We start from the raw sequence: 24,911 nt of genomic DNA, 5'->3' as shown, positions 1-24,911 counted from the left end.
CCCCGGCCTTCCCCCCACCCCAGTGTGGTGGTGGGGGCCAGGGTCGCCTCACCACCACCCCCACCCCTCATTTATAGCCCTGTTTCCTCGCCCTGCCTCAGTATCCCCACCTGCAGAAGGGGGTTAATGATACCGACACCCCACCCCCCCCCCCCCGAAAAAACCCCACCAAAACCAATGCTGCAGGCCCCCCCCCACCCCTTAGGGGCTGGGGGGAGGTGGGTGTGGGGGGGTGCAGGGTCAGTGCTGTGGGTGAAGCCCTCCGTGCCCCTGGGGGAGCTGAGTGGGGCTATTTAAGGGAAAAAGGGGAGAAATGGGGAAATCCCGGGGACAGAGGCCCCTGGGAGCCCCGGGGGGGGGGGGGGGGGGGGCGGGCTGTTGATCAAAGCTGTTTCTTTTTCTCTTTCTCTTCCTTTTAATTAATTTTAAAAAATTACTATTAAATCAAAATCTTCCCTAAAAACTTGCCGGGGCTGGGTGCCGCCTGGCAGCCACGGTTTCTTGTGGCTGAACCTGGCACCCTGCAGGAAAGCGGCCCTGGAGGAGCTGTTCACTCTGGAGCGTAATGGTGGGGTATCACTCTGCCCGTGGGTGGGGGCCGCCCCTCCACGTGGGGCAGGCCTGGGGGTGGTGGCCTCGGTGGGTTTGTCCTCTGTCCCTGCAGGGCTGGCACCAGGCCCACCACTGACCTTGGGCTGAGCTTCTCTTTGTGTCCCCTTCCCTGCGTAGGAGGGGGTGTCCTGAGGGACATGGGGGGGACACAAGAGGGGGGTGACAGGCTGGGGGCACAGGGAGGTGCCCTGCAGGGTGATGTGGTTAGGCTGGGGGATGGGTCAGGACAGGGACATGGGTGGGTTTGGGGGTCCAAGGAAGGTGACCTGTGGGGTGACACCTTGGGGGGTGATTTGTGGGGGGGTTCAGGGGTGTGGGGAGGGACCTGGTAGGGTGGCACATGGTGGGGAGGGTGACACGTGTGTCTGGGGGTGTTCAGAGGTGCCATCTGGGGTGACACAGAGTGGTCTGGGGGTGTGGGGATGTGTCCTGGGGGGTGACGGGGTGGGTTTGGGGGTCTGGGGAGGTGACATGGAGCGGGTGATGGGGGGAGGGGGGGGGGGCATGAGGAGGTGCCCTGGGGAGTGACACAGGTGGGTTTGGGGGGTGTGGGGAGGTGGTGGGTAGGGGTGACATGGGAGGGAGCAGGGAGGTGCCCTGGGGGGGTGACACGGTGGGTTTGAGGGTGCGGGGAGGTGCCCCCTGGGGTCACACGGGGGGTGTGTGTGTGTGTGGGTGACACGGGTGGGCTCTGGGAGACGCCCCCGGATTGACACGGGTGGGTCTGGTGGCGCGGAGAGGCGCCCGGTGGGGTGACACGCGGGGAGTGCCCCACACCCCACGGGGCGGGGGTGTATTTGTGCGCGTGCAGGAGGGTCTGGGGTCCCTTCAAAGCCCCTCCCCCCCCCCCCCCCTTTGTCTCTCCCTTCCGCGCTTCCCCCCGCGCCGAGCGGCGCGCGGCGGGGGGCGCCCCCCCCCGGCTGGGAGGCTGCGCCCCGAGGCGGCGGGCGCGGGGGGGCGGCGGGGGGGCGGCGCGCGGCCCCTTTAAGAGCGGGGCGGCCCCGGCCGGAGCAGGAAGGAGCCGCATACGGGCCTCGGCGAGCAGCTCCCGCGGGGCGGCCAGAGCCTGCTCCGCCCGCACGGCTCGGCCCGGCCCGGCTCGGCTCGGCACGGCGCGGCCCGCTCCGCTCGCTCGGCCCGCTCGGCCCCCGCCCGGTACGAGGGGGGGGGGTGGGTGGGGTGTTGTGTGTTCGGGGGGCGGCGGGTGGGGGTCAGGCCTGGGGGGGGGGGAGGGGATAGAAGCCCGAACCCCCCGCCCCCCCCTTGGGGGCAGCGCTAGGGCTGAGGGTGGCGGTGAGGCGGGGGGCGGGGGGCTCTGCTGGCCGGGGGTGGGGGTTGGGCCGGGCCGGGGCCGCTGCCCCCCCCCCCCCCCCCCCTTCGCCGCCCCCCCCCCCCCCCCATTCCCCCCCCCCGCCTGCATACGTTGTACTTGGCCGGGCCGGGCTGGGGGGGTCGCGGAGGGGGGGGGGGAGGGAAGGGCCCTGCGGGGCCATGGGGGGGGGGTGGGGGGGGTGCGGCGTGGCGCGGCGGCTCCTGGGAGTTGTAGTCCGGCGGCCGTGCCGCCCCGCAGGTGCGAGGATGAACGCGGACTCTGTTTCCCAGCAGGCCCCGCGGCCGCGGCGTGTGGGAGGCGTGTTGATAGGCAGCGGGCGGGGCCAATCAGGGGCGCGCCCTCCGCCCCGCGTACCCGCCCGTCGCCGTCCGGCCCAATGGCGGGCGGCGCGCGGGGTGCGGGGTGGCCGAGGACAGGCGCCGTGGGGCCTGCGCTGCCGCCCGGCGCCCCCCGCCCCGGTCCGCCCTGGCCCTGGCCTGAGGGGAGCGCAGGCGGCGGCCGCGGGGCTGGGGCCTGGCCTGCGCGCCCCCCGCCGCCTCCCCCCGCCCGGCCTCCATTGGCGGCGGCCCGCCCGGGGGAAGGGGTGGGGTCGTGGCGCCCGGCCAAGGCTCCCTGTGGGCCCCGCCGCCAGCGGGCCGCGGCGGGGGGGGGGGGGGCGGCCCGGCTCGGCGCAGGGGGGCGGCCCGGCTCTGGGTGGGGTCCCCCGGGGCGTAGCGTCCTGCCAGCCGGGCCGCGGCTGGGCTGACCCGTGCGGGGGCGCCGGGCCCGGCCCGGCCTCTCCCTCCTTCCCTTCCCCGCCGAGCCCCCCCGTCCCCGAGCACCCCAAGGTCGTCACGGCGGGGCGGCGGGCCGGGGGGGGGGGGGCGGCCCGGCTGCTGGCGGGCCCTGCCTTCCTTCTGCGGGGTTGTTTGGTTTTTTGCGGGGGGTGGGTGGTTTGGTTTTTTTTTGCCCGCCCCTTCCTTATCTCCCCCCGGCCGGCTCCGCAGCCACCCCCGTGCGCTGAGCGGGGAGAGGGAGGTCGGCGGCCGTTCGCAGCGATAATCCCCCCCGCCCGCCTGGGTGCTGGGCCCTGCGGGGGGGCAGCCCGGGAGGGCCCTGCGCCATCAGCCCCCCCCCGGAGCTGCGCCGCAGCGGGGGCCGGCAGGAGCTGGCGTGAGGGGCAGCATCCCTGTTCCCGGCGCAGGGCAGGCCTCCGCCTGGCCGCTGTGACGCTCCCCTCGCTTCACCGCCCCCATCTCCTGCCTCTCGAGTTCGCGGTGGTGGGTCGGGAACCGACCTTGAGCTCCAGGTACCCGAGGCTCCTGTGCTGAGCTCCCCCCGGGACAGAGCTGAAGGTTACTGCCGGCTTCCCCAGCAGCGCGGCGTCTCTCAGCCTGATGGCAGGAGACAAAGTCACGGGCAGGGCAGGTCGCTGCGGTGGCCCTGCTCTCAGAGCCGGGTGCTCCCTGGGGAAAGGGCTTTGCTGCTCGCAGTGTTTCAGGAGTGCAGGGAAAAGCCCTCAGACCCGTGCGTGGAGCACAGCTCCCAGCACTTGGGGCTTCCTCTTAGCAGAACTTTTAAATCCTGACGATCCTATGTTGAAAGCAACAGTTCCTGTTGTGCACCCGCAGCCCATGCAACTGCTATGCCTCGGCTGGCTCTGCTGAGGTCTCAGCTCCTGGAGACCCTCTTACTCACAGGGCAGCAGGAGGCTGGCCAGCAAAAGTTTCTCTTGGTAAGAGTTTGCTGCTGGTCTGAGTTCAGGATTAGCTCTCTTCCCTGTGCTGTTAATTGCCTTGGCTATTGAAACCATAACTTATTATATAAGTACTTTATAGACATGGGTAGAGAAGGTCTCTGCCTGGAAGAATTTACAACCTAATGAGGTTTAAAGTTGTGTGCAGCGGAGCTAAAAGGTCATCCTGTCATTTTAAAAAGTGTTGTGTTTTGGTTTGGGTTTTTGTGTTGGTTTTTTTTTTTTTTTAAGGAAATGTTTTATTTCTGAATGTTTCTGCTGGTCCTGGTTGGAAATTGCAGTATGTGGGCACTTCTGGAGGCTGATCAGGAAGAGACGGGCTGGCTTAATTCTCATGGCTTGCTGGAGATGTTGTATTTAAACCACTTTTTAAAAGAGAGAGAGACAGAGAAACAGAGCAGTTTATTAGACAGGAGCCGTTCTTGTTTAATATTCATTCTGGCCCCTGTTTAGGCTTGTTCTGGTGAAAGAGGGAGTGAAGAGGCGCAACCCAAACACGGGTGAGATGGTGGGATTTTTCCACCAAGCCTTAATTGCGTTAGTAACTCAGGGGAGGGTTTTGCAAGGCATGAGCTCTTAATAAATTTGGTGGTGAATGAAAGTAGTTCTTCATTTTCTGCTGATCTGCAACTCTTCTTATGACTTTTTTTTAATTTATTTTTTGCTCATATATGCATCTTGTCGCATTGTGGTAGCGGGATCTGATGATCTTCAGCTGTATCATGGGCTTACTGAAGAGCTCTGCTTTGTAGAGGTGCTGGGCCAGCCGTGGCTGGGTGAAATTAATTTGGCACGGTGAATGTGGTGGGGTTCACTCTGTGCTTTGTGACTTTTAAAGCAGAATTGAAAGTTACAGTTGCTTTCCTGGCTTAAGAATCTGGATGTCAGCACAGGACACAAATCTGGGAAGAAATTTATGCTTCTATCAAGGAGCTGTGATGGATTGGTTGCACTGCTTGTCCAGCTCAGGACCTCGTTTGATGGATAAAGTGCTGCCTGAGCACTGGGTTTTAGCTCCGCAGAATTGAGTCTGCCGCAGGTGTCCAACCTAAAAAATTGGGGGAAGGGGGGAGGGCCTGTGAGATTCCTGGTCTGCATTTGAGACGGAGCCTAAATGCTTGAGAACTATAGTTTAATCTTGATTAAAACTGGCACTTGAGGGTTTTTTCCCAGTCTCAGGATGCTGTGTTTATTGAAAGAGAAGACTTCTGTGCCAAACAATTAGAATCCTACTTGTTATCTTGCATAGTCAAAGCAATAAACAGTTGCTCTTAACTATGCTCTCCACCAGCCTTAATCTCAAATTTGAAGAGACCAGTTTTAATCTGTAATTAAAAGCCATTTGACGAGCAAAACTCGGAGAAAGGGAGAAAGACAGTCAGTCTCTAGGGTGAAGAGAAGCATTTGTACCTAATCCTATGACCCTTTGATCCAAACTGGTGCGTGTTTTGTGTTCGGTGCCTCCTGATCGGCATGAGCCGCTTAGCCATGTGTCTGCCCCAATACCTGTGCCTGGAGCATCCCGCCGATCCCGGAGGAGCTCTGGTAGGACGGAGGAGCTCTGGTAGGACGTCAGAGCAGGAGTAAATGAGGTCAGACAAGTGTCGGGATCCTCAGCGAGTATCTAGGGACAATTGTTTCTTGCCCAGCTCCCTGGCCGTATCGTCTTCCCTCTGTGCATAGTTTCAGTTTCCCTGCCTCCCTGGTGTCATTGCTGGCTCCCGTAGCAGAGCATGGATGTGACTTCCACGGTGCAAATGGAGCAAATATTGTTCTGTGCCTCGAATCGTGGTGGGGCTCCTTCCCCCTGGATACCCAGCTGCCTGAGGGACTTGTAAATCTTCCTGCGAGATCTCGGGCAGCAGCCCCAGGCTGCAGGTGGAAGGGAACTATAGGGATCGGCGTCCTCTCTTAATGTGACAAGGTGTGAGAAACTGGAAACTGGTGCGAGCTGCCCTGTGGCTGCAGGTGGGAGCCAAGGCCACGTTGGTGAGATGAGCCACAGATCCCCTGGCTTTCAGATCCCCTGGCTTTCCGACGACGCCGTTGCTTTGCCGACCCCTTAAAAAAATGTGTACTGCCAGCCTGTCAGGAGCGTGATCTCCCTGACGACAGCCTGGCTGGCTCAAATACTTTTCACCGATCGCTTCGAAGCTGCGCACAGATCCGGGTGCCCTGCCGGGGTGCAGAGGCCTGGGCAGAACACGCAGCGCTGGTGGTCGCTGGGTGGTTTCTTTGCCTGCGAAGGGTTAGCACCTTCAGGACCATTTTCCTCCTGCTTTCCACCCCTGCAGTTCTGTAATGCCCGAGTGAAGCTGCATGAGATCGTCTCCCTTGCTGCTGCCCTGCTTTTTTTCACAGCAGAGGATGCTCCTGAGCTCCCCAGCGCAGCATTTTAACTCACTCTTGCCCACTGTTAGGCTGCAGTTGTGCTCCCTATTTCCTTCCTGGTTCATGCACCTACTTATTTCCCACCGGCAAACTGGAAACCAGTAAGTAGATTTTTTTTTTTTTTTTTTTTGTTTGCTTGAGTACCTACCCTACACAGAGCTGGGCAAACATCGCAGGTAGGCTTGTAGCTACAGGTTGCTGCTCTCCAGTTACTTGGAGCCTCTTGCCCCGACAGGCAGAGTACATGCGGTACTGGTTCAGCGTTCCCTCCCTTCATCCCTGCGCTGCCCAGTTGTGCGCCGAGGAGGGAAGGAAAAGACCTTCGTGGCAGGACAGCGTTGCCAGGGATGAAGCGCATGGCATGCTTGCTCTCAGGATTCGCTTTTTCACGTCGCATGGAGTCAAGAATGGCAAGACAAGCTGTCTGTTTATCCACAAACTAGGAATTACATAAGGGACTGCCCTGCCCGGTACGCTCTGCTTTGTCAGTAAACTCTGATCTTATTCTTTACTTATTTTTCCTTTCCGCCTCCCCCACCTTCCCGGTGTGGAAAAGGCGACCGGTCTTTGAGGTGCCATTTGAGGCAATTGGATTAATGCTGGACGTCGGACAGAATGCTGAAGGCAGGGGGAACAGGGCAGGAAATGTCAGCTTTGGAGGGGGAGGACGCAGAGGCTGCAAAGGGGAACTACGGGGTGGGAGAGGGACCAGTTGGTTTTGGGGCTCAGGGGAGAGCTGGGCATGCAGGGAGCGGGTCATGAAATGGATGGGTGCTGGGGGAGGGGGCTGCAGGATTTGGGATTTTGAGCAGTTCTTATGGTTCCCTTGGTTAAGGAGATGGAGGGAAGCTGTGACAGGGGAGGAGGGGGAGCGTGGTGCGAAGGGGGCAGGTGCTGTCGGCTTTTCTTGGGGCAAAACGCTGATGGTAACTTGGGGAGATTTTGGCTGGAGTGGGGAGTGCAGGATTTGGCCTCTTGCTGGTCTGCAGTCATGCCTGGTCTCTGAAGGGGAGGAGGGTGTAAAAATACGACCCGCAGAAGCTCTGGTTTTCATCCAGCTTTGGGCGGATGGGATGTGCTGCTGGCCCTGCAGCCTCTGCTCAGCCCTCGTGCTTTGCTGAGCAGCAGGTTAATGCCGGTGGCCGCTTCGTGTCTTCAGTCGCTCCCTTTGGTGAAGGGGCCCAATGTTGCTTTTTTGAAATGTTGGCGGCTTATTTCTGGTGTGGATCTCGATGCTTCCAGGTTTAGGGGGCTTTTGAGTTGAAAAAGAAACCTTCCCCTTCTGTACACACAGAGCTCCTAGGCAAGGGCTGGTCCTTCAGCCAGGGTTGAAACACACGCAGTTTCATGTTTTGTGTTTCTGTGTTTTTATTTTCCCTCCCCTCTTTGCGTGTAACTTCTGAGGCTTTCTAAAGCATTTAGGAGAACTAGGGGCTGAATAGCACCGGCTTGGTATTCTGCAAGATCTCCCGAAAACCCCACTGTGGTTTTGCAGGGAGCTGCTCTTTTCTGTATGGCAACAGCGGAGCTATGTGGGAGCAAACCCGTCGGAGGGCTGTGGCAACAGGCATGTGGGCACACTTGGGCTTGGCTTTTGAAGAGTTTGTTTCAGCAGCAAAACAAGCAGCTTCCATTAACGCAAGGGTGGCCGGCCTTCCTGGCCCTGTAAACCGTGCTTGGCTGCCTCAGCAGGCTGAGGGCTGCGTGCGTAGGCTGCAGTGGTTCAGCTGAGGAAAGGAGGGAGCCCTGGGAGTAACTTGCACGCAGCCTGGCTGGAGTGAAGGGGGTCTGAGCCGGGTCTGAGGGTCACTGGGCGGCTCCTGGCCTCCTCGGTGGATGGTGGCTCGTTTCTTCTCGGTGTGGAGAAATTCCTGCCAGCTGGTGGCTGTTGGTGCTGCTCGGTGACGGTCCCAGCGTGTGGACCTCATGTGATGAACCCAGGAGCATCACGTTGAGAAACTCCAAGGCAGAGCAATGGTGCCGGTGATGGGGGGGCTTGTGGCACAGAAGTAAACCCCCACCCACACAGAAGGTCAAGGGACACATGCGGGCCTTGGGTCAGTGACTACACGGGCTTGAACCAAGGTGCATTCCTGCTGGATTAAATGCAGTCTCTGATGACAAAGGAGAAAATTGGCAAGGAGGTCTGGGTGGAGTAACCAGTTCAAACTAACCTTGCAACATAAGAGAAGTATGTCCCGGTTGTTGCTGTCAGTGGTCAAAAGGGCCGCGTGTTGGTGTGGCGCAGGACATTTTTGGAGGGGTGGCAGGTTGGGGAGGCCCTGCACCACGCCGTGCTGTGGCTGCCACTTTCGGATGTGCAGAAACAAGTCTGGTGGAGGCTGAGCCACGGTGCTTCACCGTGTGACGTGGCAGGCAGGAGTAGACCACTGCCGTCTGTTGGGGTCTAAGTTGACTTCTGGTTTTTGCTGGTAGTTGATGCTGCAGCGGAAACAGAACTTCCCCGTGCACTGTGCAAGGCTGTGCTGTGCTCTGGAAGGAAATCCCTTCCTGCTTACTGACATCGGTAGGGATCTGCAGCATCACAGAGCGTGATGTTTGCTCATCTCTCATCTCTCCTCTTAACTGTGGAAGTGAGCTACCAGTATCTTTAGAGATAGATGCCATCAGGCATTAGGTTTATATGAAAGCCACAGACCTTGTCCTGGGAGATGCACAGTGCTTCCCCCATCCCCCAAGCTTTCAGGAGATGTCACAGTGAGCCCTGTGCACTGCAGCAGGTGACTTGCCCTTTGCTGGTTTGGTTTAATTCTCTTGGTAAGCAACAGTAACGCTCTCAGTGTTGTGGTTGTGCTTAGAGGTTGGAGTTGGGATCGACATACAGAGTCTGAATGAGGGAGGCAGGGAGAGAAGCAAGGATGGGATTTCTGAAGAGTCAGTCGCTTGGTGGATTTGGTATTAAAGGTGGTAGTCGTGATCCCTTTCCTCAGCAGCACTTGTCCTTTCACTGTCCATGCCAGTAGAAAAAAACCCCTGCATCTGGCATGTCCCTTCTCTTCTGGGCCATCACGTGAAAAGCCCTTAAACTCAAGCAGTTCTGGAGAATGAAGAGCAACAAGCCCTCTTCTTCCTGGTGTGCTCCATAGCAGTGTCCCTTAGGATTTCCTCTAGCATGATGAGGAATCACAGACCTCTAGCATCTCATTAAGAGACCAGCTCCACTTGGGTAGTCATTATCTCCCTGCTTCATTGTGATCACTCTGTCATGATCGCACCATCTCTTCTGCTGCTTGCTTTGCAACCTGTCGCTGCCAGCAGGATTTGGAAGCCCGGTTCCAGTTGCTCTTGCTCTGGTTCTGGCTTGGCACGAGCAGGCACTGTTTCACCACTGAGGTGTCTTGGTGAAGTTCTCCTTTGCTTCTTCCCACTGCTGCCACAGTGGTAACGGCTGAGAGGGGGCCAGGTTTGGATACTGAAAAGGTTATAAATGGGTTGAGGTGTAAATTTTAAGTTGGTCTCTTGGGGATACCTTCAGTCAGCTGCCATGGTTTGCCGGCAGGGAGACTGCTGAATTACCCCCAAAACCTGTCCAGGAGCTGCTAGGCGATGTGTCACCTTGATGAGAGGCTTGGTGGTCGGTCGTTCCTTCATAGCCCGCTTCAATATCCGAGCTGAAACGCTGGTGTAATGTGGGCTTGGGGCTTCTTCATCCAAATTCTTCAATGCAGCTCTTCCAGCCCGATTTAGATTCTCTGCCAAATATATCAGACCTACGCAGGCTTCTCTGAATGAGCACAGGATGCAGCCGTTCCTGAGCGAGGAAATGGCTGGCTGGTGTCTGGGGAAGGGCTGTCCTTGCTCCACCAGCTCTGCAGAGCTGCCCCTTTTGGCCGGCCTGAGGAGCAGAGGGTACCACGGCAAAGCCAACGCTTGGCACCACTCCTACCTCTGAGGTGCTCTGCTGTGGGAGGGGATCATTATTATTTTAATAGGAAGGAAAATCAAGGTTCTTTATTACTTGTGGTCGTTAAAGTTCCCATGATGCTCATTGAGAGTCCGAGGGGCGTTCAGTTCCAGCACTCCATCCAAACTTCAGTGGGAGCAATTAGCAGATACTCTTCCTACCGAGTTCCCTTGGCAATGGCAGCAGGATGTGGGATTCTCCTTTCCTGTCTGAACTTCTGTGCTGCTAAATTGTTGTGTGTCCTGCCCCAGAGACTGTTGTTTCTGTAGTGTATTAGGTGGTTCTTCCCTGTCAATACACAGCTCGTAAAGTGCTTTGGCTCCTCTAAGATGAAGGATGTGGTGCTGGTCTGGGCTGAAGGATCGGTGGTTGGTGTATCTGCAGGTTTTTGGGTAGATTTCCTTTTACCTTGGGCAGCTGCTTGGTATGAAACAGTCCTAGAACAAGGGTTGACTTGATGTTGGAGCTTCCTGTGCTGCCCAGGTATATATTTCTAGACAGTAGGGAGAGGCAAACCTCCCTGGCAGGTCAGACCTGGCAGTGGCAAGGAAAGCTCGAGCTGTTTTGCTTACCTGATAGTGGGGCGAGTTCATCGAGTTGGACTGAGAGGAAGGGTGGTTGCTGTAACTGAGGAGCTCAGGCTACCTTGTCAGATACTGTCGCAGCATCTTGGTTGTTTTTCCACTTCACATTAAATTTGAGATGTTGGAGCAGGATGCTCGGAAAGCCTCTGGTCTTTGGAAGGATCAGAACAAAGCGACCACCCCGCTTTGAGGAACCGGCGGAGTGGTGGTTTGGTCTGGTTGTGTGAACAGGAGCCCAGTGCCTGCTTGGGAGCCAACTGAATCCTCATGATGTGGTCAGTCTCGTTCTTTAGATGAGCCTTCATGTCATAAATCCAGCAATTAGAGCTGCGGTAACAGAGACTCTGCATTGACAGCTCTGGCAGAGGCACTGGGGAATAAGATGCTCCCAGAGTCGGTGCCTTCAGACAGGGATGTGTAGGGGGCTGGAGGGCATGCCCGTTCGCAGAAGACAGAGCCATATTGTCCACAAAGAGGCCACGGATATTTGCAGGATGCACGTTCTGCTCTGATCTCTTCACTTCAATAGCTGCGTGATCTTGGTCATGCCGTATGTGTCCTCTGGTCTTTTACCCCAGATGCGATATTCAGTCAAGATAAAGGAAAGCTTGAATTTGCTCTTTTTGCTGTTGATGGCTCAATTACCTGCTAAACACAAAGGATTTCTTCCCATTGCATTATCAAAAATGTAGATTTATTAAAAAAAGTCAACACGCTTTTAGTTTATCTTAATTTATTCATCCAGTGCAGTTTGCTTCTGTGGATGTGGAGGGTCTTCCTCTCGAGAACATGCATCTGTTTTGCAGGTCTACATAATTCAGATAGTTTGGCGCTAAAGTGCCGACAGCGCATTCCTTTTAGAGAGCAGTTGAATTTTAATAGCACCATAGAGTGGTTGAAATAGAGACTTCTCCCAAGCAGGCAAAACACCCTCCCTCATTTCCTCCTGCCTACCATCTTCCCACCTTTTTGGCTTTCTGCTGCTGCGTGCTAGGTGTGTTTCCCGAGGCCTCTGCATAGTTTAGGGTGGATCCTGGGCAGAGGGAGACCTGCTTGGGCTTGTCCTTGGGTTGTTGCAGAGCTTGGTGTCAGCAGAGATGATGGCTCATGCTCCAAATGGCCAGAGAGCTGCGTTTTATCTGAAGGGATCCAGGCTTGCAGATACGTCCATGCAGCTGGAAGAAGGAAGGGGGGAACTGGGATGATTGCTCCCAAAATGTAAAGGGAAGAGACAAGGACTTGCATTGTGTGACCTATAATTGGGGTGAGCTATTCATAGGGAAAAAATGCCCGTTTCTCCAGTCGGTGGTGAGTGAGGGCTAGGATAATGTTTGGGCCTTGGGCAGTAAACCACTGACTTTCTTTTTTTCTGTATAGCAACATTATTTTAATAATTCTTTTCTAGCACACAGCACAGGGCTGCTGCAGAGTCTGCCCTGACACTGTCATATGTGCATTTCCTCTAAGAAATAGGGGATAAATAGGGGATAGCAACTTGTGAGCTCCGTTCCTCGGGCACCTTGAGCTGCAGGAGGCCAAATAACCACGTGTCATAGCCCAAAAGGCAGTTATTCCCGGGAAGCCTTGCGCTGTGGGTTGTAGCGGTGCCCTAAAGCCATTTTGCCCTGCGCTGGCTGGAAAAGGCGACGGTGATTTTTCCCTTTGTGCCCCGAGCAGGTGCCTGGTGTTGCTCAAGCTTCTCATCTGTGCTGCTGGAGTGGGTGGCACCTCCGCGGGAGAGGAGGGCCCTGCCTTTGTAAAGCGATTTGGGATCTTTTCCGGATGAAGAGCACATTGAAAACATTCGCTGTTACTGGCTGACCAGATGTGGCTTAGCTCTTCCACCTGATACCTGCATATTTGATAGCCCTTCTAAGCTGCTCAGGTTCCTCTGTTCGCCCAGCTAAATTTTAAAGCAGTGCAAAGAAGCAAAAGGAAAAAAAAAAGAAAATCCCACTGAGGTTATGCGGAAAACTAGTAATTAAGCAGTGTTTTGTCAGCACTTTTGGTTGTGATCACATCTTAATGTGGTCGTCTCATTTGAATGTAAATGTCAGATTCCAGAACTCCTGTAGGAAAGCGATTGGGTGACATCCCACTGGACTCGAGGTGAGTAAAGTGCAAGGTCAGGGGTTTCGGTTAACGCTCTGTTCTGCTCTTCTTTAGTTCATCTAGTAGGTCTGAAAGGAGCAAGTTGATAACTTGAGCTTAAGAAAAGAAAATAAGCCTTTAGTGTTGAGGAGCAGCATCAAACTGCAGTTGGCTCCGGTGCAAAACCAGTCAGATGTGGAATGACCGAGATTGCTGCAAGCATCGTCCTGGGGAGGTGGAGGGGGCTTCCCTTGCTCACGTGGTGCTCAGCACAAAAAAAAATATGTTTTTTCCTGCCTGGAATCGGGCTGACCTGGGGAGCCGAGGCTCAGTTGTGTTGGTATTTTGGAAATGCAGAGCGGGGCTCAGCACCGATAAAAGCGACGTTAGCTGGGTAGTTAAGGATGCAGGTCGTGCTGTGCCAGGTTTGTAAATAAATTTGAGAGCTCCGGTATTGTTGTAAACTCACCCCTTTCGAATGGACCGTATTTTAAGTTGACTGTGAGCCCTCAGCTGCAGCAAGTTACATGTGAGAGCAATCTCTCAAAACGCAGCCGCTTCGGGGTGAAATGTGGCATCTTTGCAGCCCTGCAGAGACGCGCAGTCTGGGACACCAAGTGTGTAATGCCTTTTCGGCGGGCGGAGGGTGTAGGGAGAGAAAAGAGCTGCCTGGGAAATTTAGGTCAGTAGTTGAAGCTCCCCCTTGGTGGCCCATTCAGACCTTATTCTTGCCAAGGAGGGGACTAGCTGGTGGTTGTGCCAACGGCTTTTGTCACTTGTCACCTGGTCGTCGGGACCTTTCCAAGCAGATTTCACCAATCCCTCTGCCGTGGCGTCGTGCCCTGTTGCTGCACCTACTGCAGGCAGGCAGTGGGGTGGGTTTTTTTGAACCTGTAAAGGTGGAAGGCTCTGTCTCTTGTTAACTAATCCCCAGGCTTCAATACTCTGGCTGTTCAGCCCCCTGAAAAGGGAGCAGGGTGTGATTTGTGATTTTTTTTTTTTTTTAAATTTTTTTTTATTTTAAGGGCTGTGTCTCTAGCCACGGCCTGAGCGTCCGGGTGCCGAAGCTGTGCCTGGGGGGCTCAGGGCAGCCTGTTTGCCCCTCGACGTTCTCTGCCGCTGCAGATGAAGGACACAAAGGGCGTGTTGTGCGAGGAGAATGAGTTGCGAAGTTGTACAACTTTCCATGCCAGCCCTCGGCAGTCTCATGACCCTGCAGCCGTTCCCACACTGTCCGGCCGATTGTCCCGGCCCCCTGGCCGGGGGGGTGACCTTGCCTGCATGGCCTTACTTGCTCCCCCAGGCCCCCTCGGTCCCCAGAGCCAGGCACCGTGGCCGACAAAGCCCGGTTGTGTGGGTGATGAAGCTTGACTGTCCAGAAGACTATTGCCCAAAGCTTCAAAATGCTTCATGCAGCTCAAATTCTCTTTAGAGCAGCGGGGAAAAGCTTTGTAAAGCATCTAACCTAGAGGGGAAAGGGGTGGAAGGGGTGCTCTAATCTCACTTTTCAGGACCAGGGGGCATTGCAGGGTGGGCAGAGGTATCAGATCCGCTTTTCCAGGGAGCGGTGTGCCTCAGCGGCTCAGGTTGGGGTGTTTCAGGGAGCTCTGGGATTGCCATGGTGGGAATGGGGCAAGCGATGCCGAGGCAGTGGAGGCCTCCCCTGGTGTAGCCCAGTCCCTCGGGAGGCCAGGAGGGGTCCCTGGGACCACCTGCCGGTGCAGAGACGCGGTGACCTTGCCAAGGTCACGTCTGAAGCCAGTGCCTAAATTCGGAGTGAGTCTTGGTCCCCAAGCAGCGCTCAGCCGTCAAACAGCCTTTTCCTGCAAGGACCCCTTATCTGAAAGCCCCATGAAATAAGAGCTTTGAGTTCAAATCTGCCCCTGTGGGAGCCCAGGAGGCGGCTCTGGCGTTGGTGCCCTTGTTCCAGGTGTCTCGGGAAGCCGCCTGTCTTGGGTGCTTGGCCTTCGTGGCAGGATTTGTGCCGGCTGCCTTGTGCATCCAGCCCTTGGGTTCTTCCCTCCCACCCTGACTCCCCCATCGCGTTTGCATGCTGAGCTTCAGGTGTTACTGTTCAATATCGAGGGGTTTGTTTCAGGCTGTTGTTTCACAGACTCAGAACTGCCTTCTGCCTTTTCTTTGTATTAAAGAAAGTGCAGAAATTCCTTTTTTCCCCCCTTGAATTAATGAAGCTTTTTAAAAATAAGAACTACTGAGAAATCTGCTAGCAAGTGCAGAATGGGGGTGGGTGTGTGTGTCGGGAAGTGAGCGTTGTTTTGCAACCTGGTTGCTAGCTCCCCATGCTGTAACGTGGTGCTGGGAGTTGCTTCCTGTATAATTACTTCTGTTCTGGATGTGATCCTGACTCAGCCAGCCCCCTGCTCCGTCATGTGGGGCAGGCCACTTCCCGCTGTGCCTCAGTTTCTCTATCTGTAAACTGGGGACTTTGATACCGTGCTTGTGACAAGTTGTTTTGTGAAGCAAATTATATATGCGCGGATGTCTTATCTCCTAACGATCCCCATGCTTGGGGCGGAGGCAGCCGATTTATTGATTTATAGGCAGAGAGCATCTCTGCTGCCAGCAGTATGTGGGTTTACTGTTTGAGATGGAGAGCAGGGAAGTACTGTTCTCGGTTTTGGGGATCCGAAGACTGGGCTTGGGAGAAGTTGAGGGGCTCGTTCAAGGCAGGCAGCATGGTGAAGCTGGGCAGGTTTCACTCTTGCCTGGGTTTGACCCCAGTGCCCTTCTCCCGGCAAAGGGGGATCCTTCCCAAACGGAGCTGCTCGGTGCACCCTGGCTTTTTCAGCTCTGGAAAGAGAGGGGATGAATTTACAGTCAGGTGGCTCCGTTTGTGTTGCGCTAGCATGTCAGGAGTGACTGACTTCTTTATCTTTTCCCAACCAAACCCTCGGTGTTGGAAAGAACTGCTGCTTCTGCTGAAAGCCTTGGGATGCAGGGGGCTGGTGCCAGGTCTGCTGCCAGTGCTTCATGAGACCGGTCTCCTTTCCCCTCTGGCCAGTGCAGAGGCTCCTGTTCCTGGGCACGGTGCGGTGGGTGCCTTAAGTTTTAGCGTTGAAGCTCGTCTCTCTGCAAAACGCCCTTAGCAGCAGGGTGGGGTGGTTGGTGTCGCTCTGTTCCCGCACACCAGTGCCCTCGAGTGCTGGGCTTGCTGGTGTGCCCTTTCCAAAGGATGCTGGCTGCCAGCTTCTGAGGTACCTGCAGACCCTGGGACCCCAGGGACAACCAACGGGAACAGTTTCCCCAGCAATTATGTGATTGTACCAGGAGTTGGGCTGGGCAGAGCGAGGCTGAATGAGCAGGGGACCTTTCCGGTAGAAGTGGTGGGAATGGGAAATACTCCCAGAGATGGACTGGGGTACACTGGTGAGGTTCAAGCCGCTGTAGCCCAATGCCGGGCATGCCTGCCAGCTTGGTCCAGATGCTGCCTGGCTGTATTAACTCTGGTCCTTGCCAAGGCTTGCTTACTCTGGCCCAGATTTGTGCTAATTCAGCTGTTCTTCCAGCCTCTAGCTTGAGAGCACCTGGGCTGCATTTCTCCTCCTTCCCAGCGTGAAGATAAGCACGGGTCCGTCCTCGCCTGCCGATGGAGGCATGTCTTAGATGCCAGGCAGGACAGCGGGCCTGGCGGTGATGTGGAGGGGTGCAGAGGATGTGTGAGCCGGTAGCTAGTGCTTGCTGCAGAGCGTGCTGGCGTCGGTCGACAGGTACCTGCTCTGTGCTGGGAGCTTGCCTGTGCGCTGTGATGCCTCCGAGCAGCCAAGGCCCCTGTGACTCATTGCTCTTTCCTTCTTCTCTCGTAGCCTTTTGCGTTGAAGATGGCGGGTGGCGTGGACGGCCCCATAGGGATCCCGTTCCCCGATCACAGCAGTGACATCCTCAGCAGTCTGAATGAGCAGAGAAACAACGGGCTGTTGTGCGACGTGGTCATCTTGGTGGAAGGCCAGGAGTTCCCCACCCACCGCTCCGTCCTGGCAGCATGCAGCCAGTACTTCAAGAAGCTTTTCACCTCAGGGTTAGTGGTGGACCAGCAAAACGTGTATGAGATAGACTTTGTGAGTGCAGACGCCTTGTCGGCTCTGCTGGAGTTCGCTTACACCGCAACCCTTACTGTCAGCACTTCGAACGTCAATGACATCCTCAATGCTGCCACACTGCTGGAGATCCCGGCAGTAAGGGATGTTTGCACGGATCTCCTGGACAGGAAGATTCTGGCCAAAAATGACCAGATGGATACAGTAGATCAAATTGATCAAAGGAACCATCTCAGAGCAAAAGAGTACCTGGAGTTCTTCCAGAGCAACCCTGTCAATGGCCACCAAGGCAGCTTTCCGTGGACCAACCCAGAGTTGAGAGACCTTCAGAGACTGAACTTCCGAGGCCAAGAGGAGGAGGAGGAGCCGGACTGCAATGGCATGGACTTCTACTCACAAGCCCCTCTAAACGAAAGACCAAAGGTGAATGACTGTGATCCTGACAGCAACCCAGCCATGTGGCTGGACAGAGAGGAGGAGGAGGCGGTGGCTCCTGGCTCTCTATTTTCACCTTCTCAGAATGGACATTACAGCAGCCGTGGCCTGCCCACACCGGGAGAAGAGGAGGGGACCCTGGGGGGGCCTCTGGACCAGCAGGAAGCCGGCGACTCCCCCAGCTTCGCTCCTGCTGGAGCGGACACGGAGGATGATGCGAGGGAGGTGGATGGCTTGGCTGCTAGTGCCCTGCTACAGCAAATGATGAATTCTGTGGGGAGACAGCAGCTCGGGGAGGATGACCGAAAGGATGATGATGGGGTCATGGATTATTACTTGAAATATTTCGGCAGTTCGAATGAGGGCGATGTGTATCCGTCCTGGTCCCAGAAGGTGGAGAAGAAGATCAGGGCAAAAGCATTCCAAAAGTGCCCCATCTGTGAGAAGGTGATCCAGGGGGCTGGCAAGCTGCCGCGCCACATCCGCACCCACACCGGGGAGAAGCCCTACGAGTGCAACATTTGCAAAGTCCGATTCACCAGGTAAGGAGTGGGCAGACGCTGCGGGCGAGGGGACTGTCACACAAAACCAGCTCTTGGCTTTCCCTGGGGGCTGGCGCAGGGCTGGTCTTGTGCCATTTTATCTTGCCTGCTCAACTAATTTCCATCTTAACAGGTGAGCTGGATATATGGAGGGCCAGAGTTTGTTCCAAAGAGATGAGCAATTTGGGTGTGTGATCCTTGAGATGTCTCAAGGAGTGTGGCTTGATAGCCAGTGCCGTGCTGTCCCGGTGTCCTCAGTTGCTGAACTCTGCTGGAAACCTGGCCAGACCCGGGCTTCTGCTGAGGCCAAACGATGTGGTTGATGAAATGGAGCTGCAGCCCTTGGTTTTTCCATCGTGGCCAAAGCGCCTAGGGTTGAGGCGAGAGTCGTTTAGAAATGGCTCTGTGGGGTGACAGAAGTGCTGCTGGCTGGCAGTTGGGTTGGGAAGAGGTTGGACCTTGCACTGCTTGTGTCATCTCTCAGTAAACCGTGATGGGCTAAGCGATGGCTGCCCCGAACAACACCCCCCAGTGCCTTGGTTCAGCTCCCCGGGGGCGTTTGCCTCAGCCCTGTTTCTAATCAGGGTTCCTCCGCTCCTTCCCTCCGCTGCGGGAACGCTGAAGAAAGGGGATATTGTTTGGATTCCTCCGGTTCACTCGAGTCCACGCGTTGCAGCGCCGCCTCCTCTCTCTGGTCTCTGCGGCTGTGATGGCTGAGCTGGGGCGGGGGTCCCATCCCAGTGCCCCCCTGGCCCTGCTGAGGGGCTGCGTGGGCTGCCTGGCAGAGGAGCCAGACTGCCTGCTCTGCCTGCTGAAACATTCCCAGTTTCACCAGTGCCCACTGCTCTGCTGCCAGGGCCAGCCCTTCCCCAGAGCCTTGTCCTTGAGGGGGGGTCTATGGGGCTGTGCCCCGCTGTGGGCAGTCTGGGGTGAAGCCTCTGGTGCTGGGACATGGGCAGGAGGCTGTGTCCTGCCCCCGGCGCTGCTGGCCCCCTCCCCTCGGTGCGCCATGGCCGTGGCCGCACCCAGCCCCACGTTGGATAGCTGAGGAATGCAGATAATGGCGGGGGCAGGATGCCAGCCCTCCGCCGCTCCCCCAGCACCAGGCCCTGTGCCTGGGCCTTGCCACGCGGCACCTCCCTGCCCCGTGCCGGATCTGTCCCGCGTGTGTCGGGGCGCCTGGGTGCTGCGCACACAGCCCTGTGCAGGATCCGGCTGCCGCACCTGAGCGGTCCAAGGTCCTCACGCACCCGGGAGCTGGAAGATGTGGAAATGCTACAGGGTCCCTGGCAGCCATCGGCCTTGGGGGTGGCGGAGAGGGGAGGTGGGGGGCTTTTTGGGAGAGGAGGGCGGTGGGGCAGTGCCACCTCGTCGCTTGGCGATCTCGGCCTCCTCCTGTGGGTTTCGGATGGGGACATGCTCCTGGGCGGGCCTGGCATTGCAGAGAACGGGGTGGAAGCTGCCTCCCACCCCCATAAACGAGGCCCTTTCATCCTACACCCAGGCTGCGCTATTTTCCAGCCAAGCGATACCCCCTGCTTCTTCCCCCAGCTGCCGTCTGGGCATGGGGAAGCCCAGACGGGGACGGGGAGCCGTGCTCAGCCCCGCTGTGCCCCATTGCCTGTCTCGCCCCGACAGCGGCTGCTGAGCTCGGCTCTGGTGTTCGCAGTGGTTGTGGAAGACCTTCCATGAGCCTGCTGCTCAAAGTCCCGGCTGGTTTCCAGCTCCTTCTGCTCTCACCTGGCTCTCTGGGGGTGCGTGAGCCTCACCCCCCCAGCACAGCCTGCCGTGGGGTACAGCAGAGTGTGATAAACCCAAGCTGCTGGCCCAGCTCTGCTCTGGGGGCTTCCCAACAGCGATGTCAATGAGTTGCTTTTTGCTGCTTCTCCCCCAGCACCCAGGCTGTGCTTGAAGCCTTATCTCAGAGGCTCCCAATGCAAGAATGGGTGCAAACCTGACTGAGCACTCCATCATCCTGATTTTTCCCCTCGATTTTACCATTATCTTGCATTCCTTCACCATGCTCTCCTTCCCCATCCTCATCCCATCCCTTGACAGCGTATTGCTTGAAAACAGATCTCTTCCCTGTGCTGTTAACAAGGCCGTGCATCCTGGTGGGCTGGGGAAGCCTGGGTGCGGGAACCCTGCTGAGCAAGGAGCAGTCCCTGCTCTTGAAGGAGCTTTTGGGGTAAAGGCAGGAGGAGGAGCCAGGGCTGTTTTGCGTGGGGTGTTTCCCTGCCACCCCCTCGTCGCCAGGTGGGGACCAGAGCCCGGCGGTTTGTGCTGATTTTTGCTTGCTTGTGCTTCCTGGTTCCTCGGCATTCACGGGGGAGGAGCGGCAATGGCATTCTTAATCTTCTGAAAGAAAGGCAGAGTGAGTCTATAAAAATTATAAATACTTATAAAATTATATATATTATAAAATTTTATTTGAAAAAAGCTGTTTTGATGTGCTGCTGCATGCCACGCTGCTTTAAGCAAGGCCCACCTTCCCAGCTCCGGTGGGATCTGCATTAAAACCAGAGGTGGACACAAGGGCCTCGGTGTTTTGATCCTTCCCGCAAGGTTCAGAGTTTCTGTGGCATCGTGCTGCAGAGCTTCCCCCGCCCCCCCCGGGGGGCACAGGCAGGGGTGGCTGTGGGGGGGGGGGGGCGGGGCACGGGGCTGGCACCTGCCTCTTCCATGCGGGAGAGCAGCAAGGGATGGGGCCAGATCCACTTGGGCAGAGGCGAGTGGTTCCCTCGCCCTCCGCCGGGCAGGGATGGTGCTCCTCGCTGCCACCACGTGCTTTGGGCCTGATTTTTTTTCTCCTTCAGGAAGAAGCGAGATGCTGTGCTCACGTGGCCTTGTTGGCCCCCAGCCTGGCTGCTGCAGCTGCCCTCCCCTGGCTGCAGCGAGCTCGGCAGTGTGGGCCCTGCCACGGCCACCCAGGCCAGGCGGTGCTGGGCCCCATACTGGTGCTCAGCCCTGTGCTGATGCTCAGCCATGTACCAATGCTTGGCTCCGTACCAGCTGATGCTCAGCCCTGTGCTGATGCTTGGTCCTGTACTGGGCAGCGTTCAGCCCCGTACCGATGCTCAGCCCCATACCAGGCAACACAGCCCCGTACTGGTGTGACACTCAGCCCCATATCAATGCTCAGCCCCATACCAGGCAATGCTGAGCCCCATATTGATGCTCAGCCCCATACCAGGCAACGTGCAGCCCTGTGCAGGGCGGTGCTCAGCCCTTGTACTGATACTCAACCCTGTACCAGGTGATGCTCAGCCACATATCCATGCTCAGCCCTGTACCATGTGACGCCCTATATGGATGCTCAACCCTGTATCGATGCTCAGCCGCATACCAGATGACGCTCAGCCCCATATGGATGCTCAGCCCCGTACTGGGTGACATTCAGCCCCATATTGATGTTCAGCCCTGTGCAGGGCACTGCTCAGCCCCATACTGGGTGATGCTCAGCCCCGTACAGATTCTCAGCCCTGTACCCAGTGATGCTCAGCCCCTGTACCAGGTGACACTCAGCCCCGTGCTAGGCACTGCTCAGCCCTATACTGGGTGGTGCTCAGCCCTGTATCAATGCTCAGCCCTGTATCAGGTGATGCTCAGCCCCATATTGATGCTCAGTCCTGTATTGATGTTCATTCCCATACGAGGCAGCACTCAGCCCCGTACCAGGCAACGCTCAGCCCCATATCAATGCTTGGTCCTATATCGATGTTCAGCCCCATATCGATGCTCAGCCCTGTACCAGCCGATGCTCAGCCCCGTATCGATGCTCAGCCCCATACTAGCCGATGTTCAGCCCCGTATCGATGCTCAGCCCCGTACTGATGCTCAGCCCCGTACCAGCCGATGCTCAGCCCCGTATCGATGCTCAGCCCCGTATCGATGCTCAGCCCCATACCAGCCGATGCTCAGCCCCATATCGATGCTCAGCCCCATATCAATGCTCAGCCCCGTACCAGCCAATGCTCAGCCCCGTACTGATGCTCAGCCCTGTACCAGCTGATGCTCAGCCCCGTACTGATGCTCAGCCCCGTACCAGCCAATGCTCAGCCTCGTACTGATGCTCAGCCCCGTACCAGCCAATGCTCAGCCCCATATCGATGCTCAGCCCCCTACCAGCCGATGCTCAGCCCTATATCGATGCTCAGCCCCGTACCAGCCGATGTTCAGCCTGGTGCCGGGCACTGCTCAGCCCCGTACTGATGCTGGACCCCGTAGCGGGCTCCAGGCCCAGGGCAGACCCCCAGGCTGACCTGCCCCCCCTGTCCTTTCTCTCCACGCAGGCAGGACAAGCTGAAGGTTCACATGAGGAAGCACACGGGGGAGAAGCCGTACTTGTGCCAGCAATGCGGCGCCGCTTTCGCTCACAACTACGACTTGAAGAACCACATGCGCGTCCACACCGGCCTGCGGCCCTACCAGTGCGACAGCTGCCGCAAGACTTTCGTCCGCTCCGACCACTTGCACAGGCACCTTAAAAAAGATGGATGCAACGGTATTCCATCCAGGAGGGGCCGTAAACCCCGGGTGAGAGATGCTGGGGATCTGCCTACCACCCCTACGGGGAACCCCGAAGATGGAAGTTTTCAAGTCGGTGGGGAGAGTCAAGAATCAGAGGACACCCTGCAGAGGGACGGCGAGGAGCAGCAGCACTTTGAGGATAATTCAAATAATGAAGCATCAGGATTGAATGTAGCAGGAGGGTCGTCTGAGGGTAACACGCAAGGACTCTCCTAAACCAAAAAAACAGAGTGTCACAAAATCTAGTTAGTACTTTTCCTCCGATTTTTCTCTTTAAAGATGTTTCTCTCCCTTTTTTTTAAAAAAAAAAACAGAAAAAAAATATATATATATTACGTTTCCAATCTTCCCATCGTAAGCAGGGCTCCCCCAAGGATCCCTCAGTAGCCAAGGACCTTTTCTTGGAAAGGCAGACGCTAGGAAGCACGGGGTGGGGATGGAAAGTGGCTCTGTCGCATGGAAAAGAGCTTCCATGTAAATCCAAAGCTTTATTTTGTGTCCAAACACACGTTAAAAAAAAAAACAAAAAACAAAAAAAAACTTATTTCAGAGAGAGATCTATTTAAGGAAAAAAAAAGCAAAAATCGAAAAAAAAAAAAAGTGGTAGGAGCAGAAGGGCTCTTTCAGGGCGGGCGGTACACGGTGCCTCGGAGGGCCGGGGGAGCGGGGCAGCCTTCCCCCCTCCGCTTTTTGGGAATTGAAGCTCCGGTGGCGCGAGATGTTGTGGTTGCTGCATCCCGGGACAGAGGTGGGTCGTTTTTTTGGGGTAGGGGGTGCGGGTCCTTTCCACCAGCCCTGGTGCGAAGCTGAATTTGCCAGAGAGGGGAGCCGACAGCTGTGGGTCGGTGTAGAAAATGGCCCAAAATTGCCGAAAATTGCCTAATCGTGTGAGTGGATGAGCAGGATTTTGCAGGGCTGCGGTCAGCAGCGGGTGGCCGACACGTGGGGCTGGGGACACCCGGGGCAGGGGACGCCCGGGGCTGGGGACACCCGGGGCTGGGGACACCCGGGGCTGGGGACGCTGGCTTGGCTGGAGCACCTGCCACCACACCAGTGCATCCATCCCAGTGCCCATCCCTGCATCCATCCCCATCCCGGCGGGTGCGGCAGGTGCCGGGAAGGGGCTGAGCTGGACCTGGCACAGCGCAGATCCCACCAGGCCCTTCCCAGCACCCGCCCCCCCGGCAGAATTTGGGTCTGGGGGGGGAACACCCCCCTCCCCTCCTCCCCCCCCGTATATTTTAGGCACTGAGTCAACGCAGCAGTGTTCCCGCACGCCCCGAAAGCGCCTAAAAATGGCAAATTCCTTCTAAAAAAGGTTATTTGAGGTCTCCCTTAAAGGGGCAGGAGACCTTTGGGCGGGGGGGGAGGCGAGCTGCAGTGGCCCTGGCTCCCCCAGCCCCCATTCCCAAATTATATATATATATATATATATATATATAGATGCTATATGGCTCTAGAGGCGGGTATATAACCCTCGGGGTTAGCAGAGGATAAGAAAAGGCACCTTTCAGCTGGTCACCTGTTTTCTGAATGCACATTTTTAAATGAAAAAGAGATTTTAAGCCCTTTTATTTTGAAAGCACTTTTTAGATTCTCTTCCTTTTTTTTTTTTTTTTGGTTTTGTTTTGGTTTTTTTTTTCCTTTTGGTGTTTTGTTTTTACTTTCAAAGCAAGAGCAGGTTTGGCCGAATGTATTTTGGAGAGGGAGTGAGAGGGGAGTGTGTGCTGGGGGGGAGGGCTGAGTGGTGGGGGTGGGGAAGAGATGGATGTTTATTTAATGCAGAAAAAGCAATAAAAAATAAAAAAAAAACCATGCTAAAAAAATAAAAAAAAAACAAACAAAGAAGTCTTAGCACTTTGCAATGGAACGGGTACTTTGAGATCACTTTATCTTAATTTAAAAAGCAAAAGCAAAACATGTTTACAAATGAAAACCAACTTCTACGGAAAAAAAAAATATTATTAAAAAAAAAATCCTAAATTTATTTTTGTAAGAAAAATGTGTATATATATATATATATTTAAAAAAGAAAAACAAAACCATAGGCAGAATCCAAGTTATATTTCATGGAGTAATAAAAGCCGCAAGGTGTCCGATGGGAGGAACGATGCTAATTAGGTTCTGTGACATGCCCTGACACCAGACCCTCCGAAGTCATTGCACTTCACGAATTAAAAAACAGAAAAAACCATGGAAGCTTGAATTTTAGGCAGGAATCATGGGGTTTTGTTTTGGTTTTGTGTATTGTTCATTTTTCCCCACACCCTTTATTATAATTTTTTTTTAAATTTTATTTCTTTGATGTTTTCTAGCCAGTGCTAGTCCAGACGTCTCTCCCACCCACCCCGGAGCCGGGGGGGGCCGTGATGCTCCCCATGGGCTTCGCATCCCTCCCAGTTCCCCCCTGGGCCGGCAAATTCAGATTTGGGCATCGAATCCTCCTGGGAAGGTGCCGGAGGGACTCAGATCCAGGCCGGCAGCGGGGGCTCTGGGGTGGGGAGGGCTCAGCAGCAACCCCCCCCCAGCGAGACCCCGGCCGGGCTGAACCTTTGCGTAGCACTGGCTAATTCTGGCATATTTAAAAAAAAAACAAAAAAAACAAAAAACCAAAAACCAACAAAAAAAATTAAGCGTGGATTTGTAAATAGACATTTACTTGAGGTTCTTTATTGTAA

At 56.0% G+C, this 24,911-nt stretch overlaps 1 protein-coding gene and 1 long non-coding RNA gene across 4 annotated transcripts in view; one reads left to right on the top strand and one right to left on the bottom strand.

Annotated features, from left to right (window-relative positions):
- Positions 1 to 2,069, bottom strand: part of LOC114015172 (uncharacterized) — a 3,180-nt gene extending 1,111 nt beyond the window's left edge. Inside the window, exon 1 of the long non-coding RNA XR_008731719.1 lies at positions 2,035 to 2,069. This is a non-coding gene — a long non-coding RNA (uncharacterized LOC114015172). The remainder of the gene's footprint in view (positions 1 to 2,034) is intronic.
- On the top strand, positions 1,620 to 24,911 carry ZBTB7A (zinc finger and BTB domain containing 7A). 3 transcript variants are annotated; one of them, XM_027801377.2, is made up of 4 exons: positions 5,745 to 6,541; positions 16,199 to 16,399; positions 16,496 to 17,703; positions 21,996 to 24,911. In XM_027801377.2, the coding sequence occupies exons 3-4, from the start codon at positions 16,511 to 16,513 to the stop codon at positions 22,447 to 22,449; spliced, it is 1,647 nt and encodes a 548-aa protein (XP_027657178.1). In that variant the 5' UTR covers positions 5,745 to 6,541; positions 16,199 to 16,399; positions 16,496 to 16,510; the 3' UTR covers positions 22,450 to 24,911. The 3 variants fall into 3 exon arrangements, with proteins under 3 accessions (XP_055562937.1, XP_027657178.1, XP_014133206.1); XM_055706962.1 differs by lacking the exons at positions 5,745 to 6,541; positions 16,199 to 16,399 and adding an exon at positions 1,620 to 1,767; XM_014277731.3 differs by lacking the exon at positions 16,199 to 16,399.

This window comes from Falco cherrug, chromosome 4 (assembly GCF_023634085.1).
Source record: "Falco cherrug isolate bFalChe1 chromosome 4, bFalChe1.pri, whole genome shotgun sequence".
Taxonomy (NCBI): Eukaryota; Metazoa; Chordata; class Aves; order Falconiformes; family Falconidae; genus Falco; species Falco cherrug.
The sequence above is the reverse complement of the archived record's forward strand: the minus strand, read 5'-3'. Positions and strand labels throughout refer to the sequence as shown.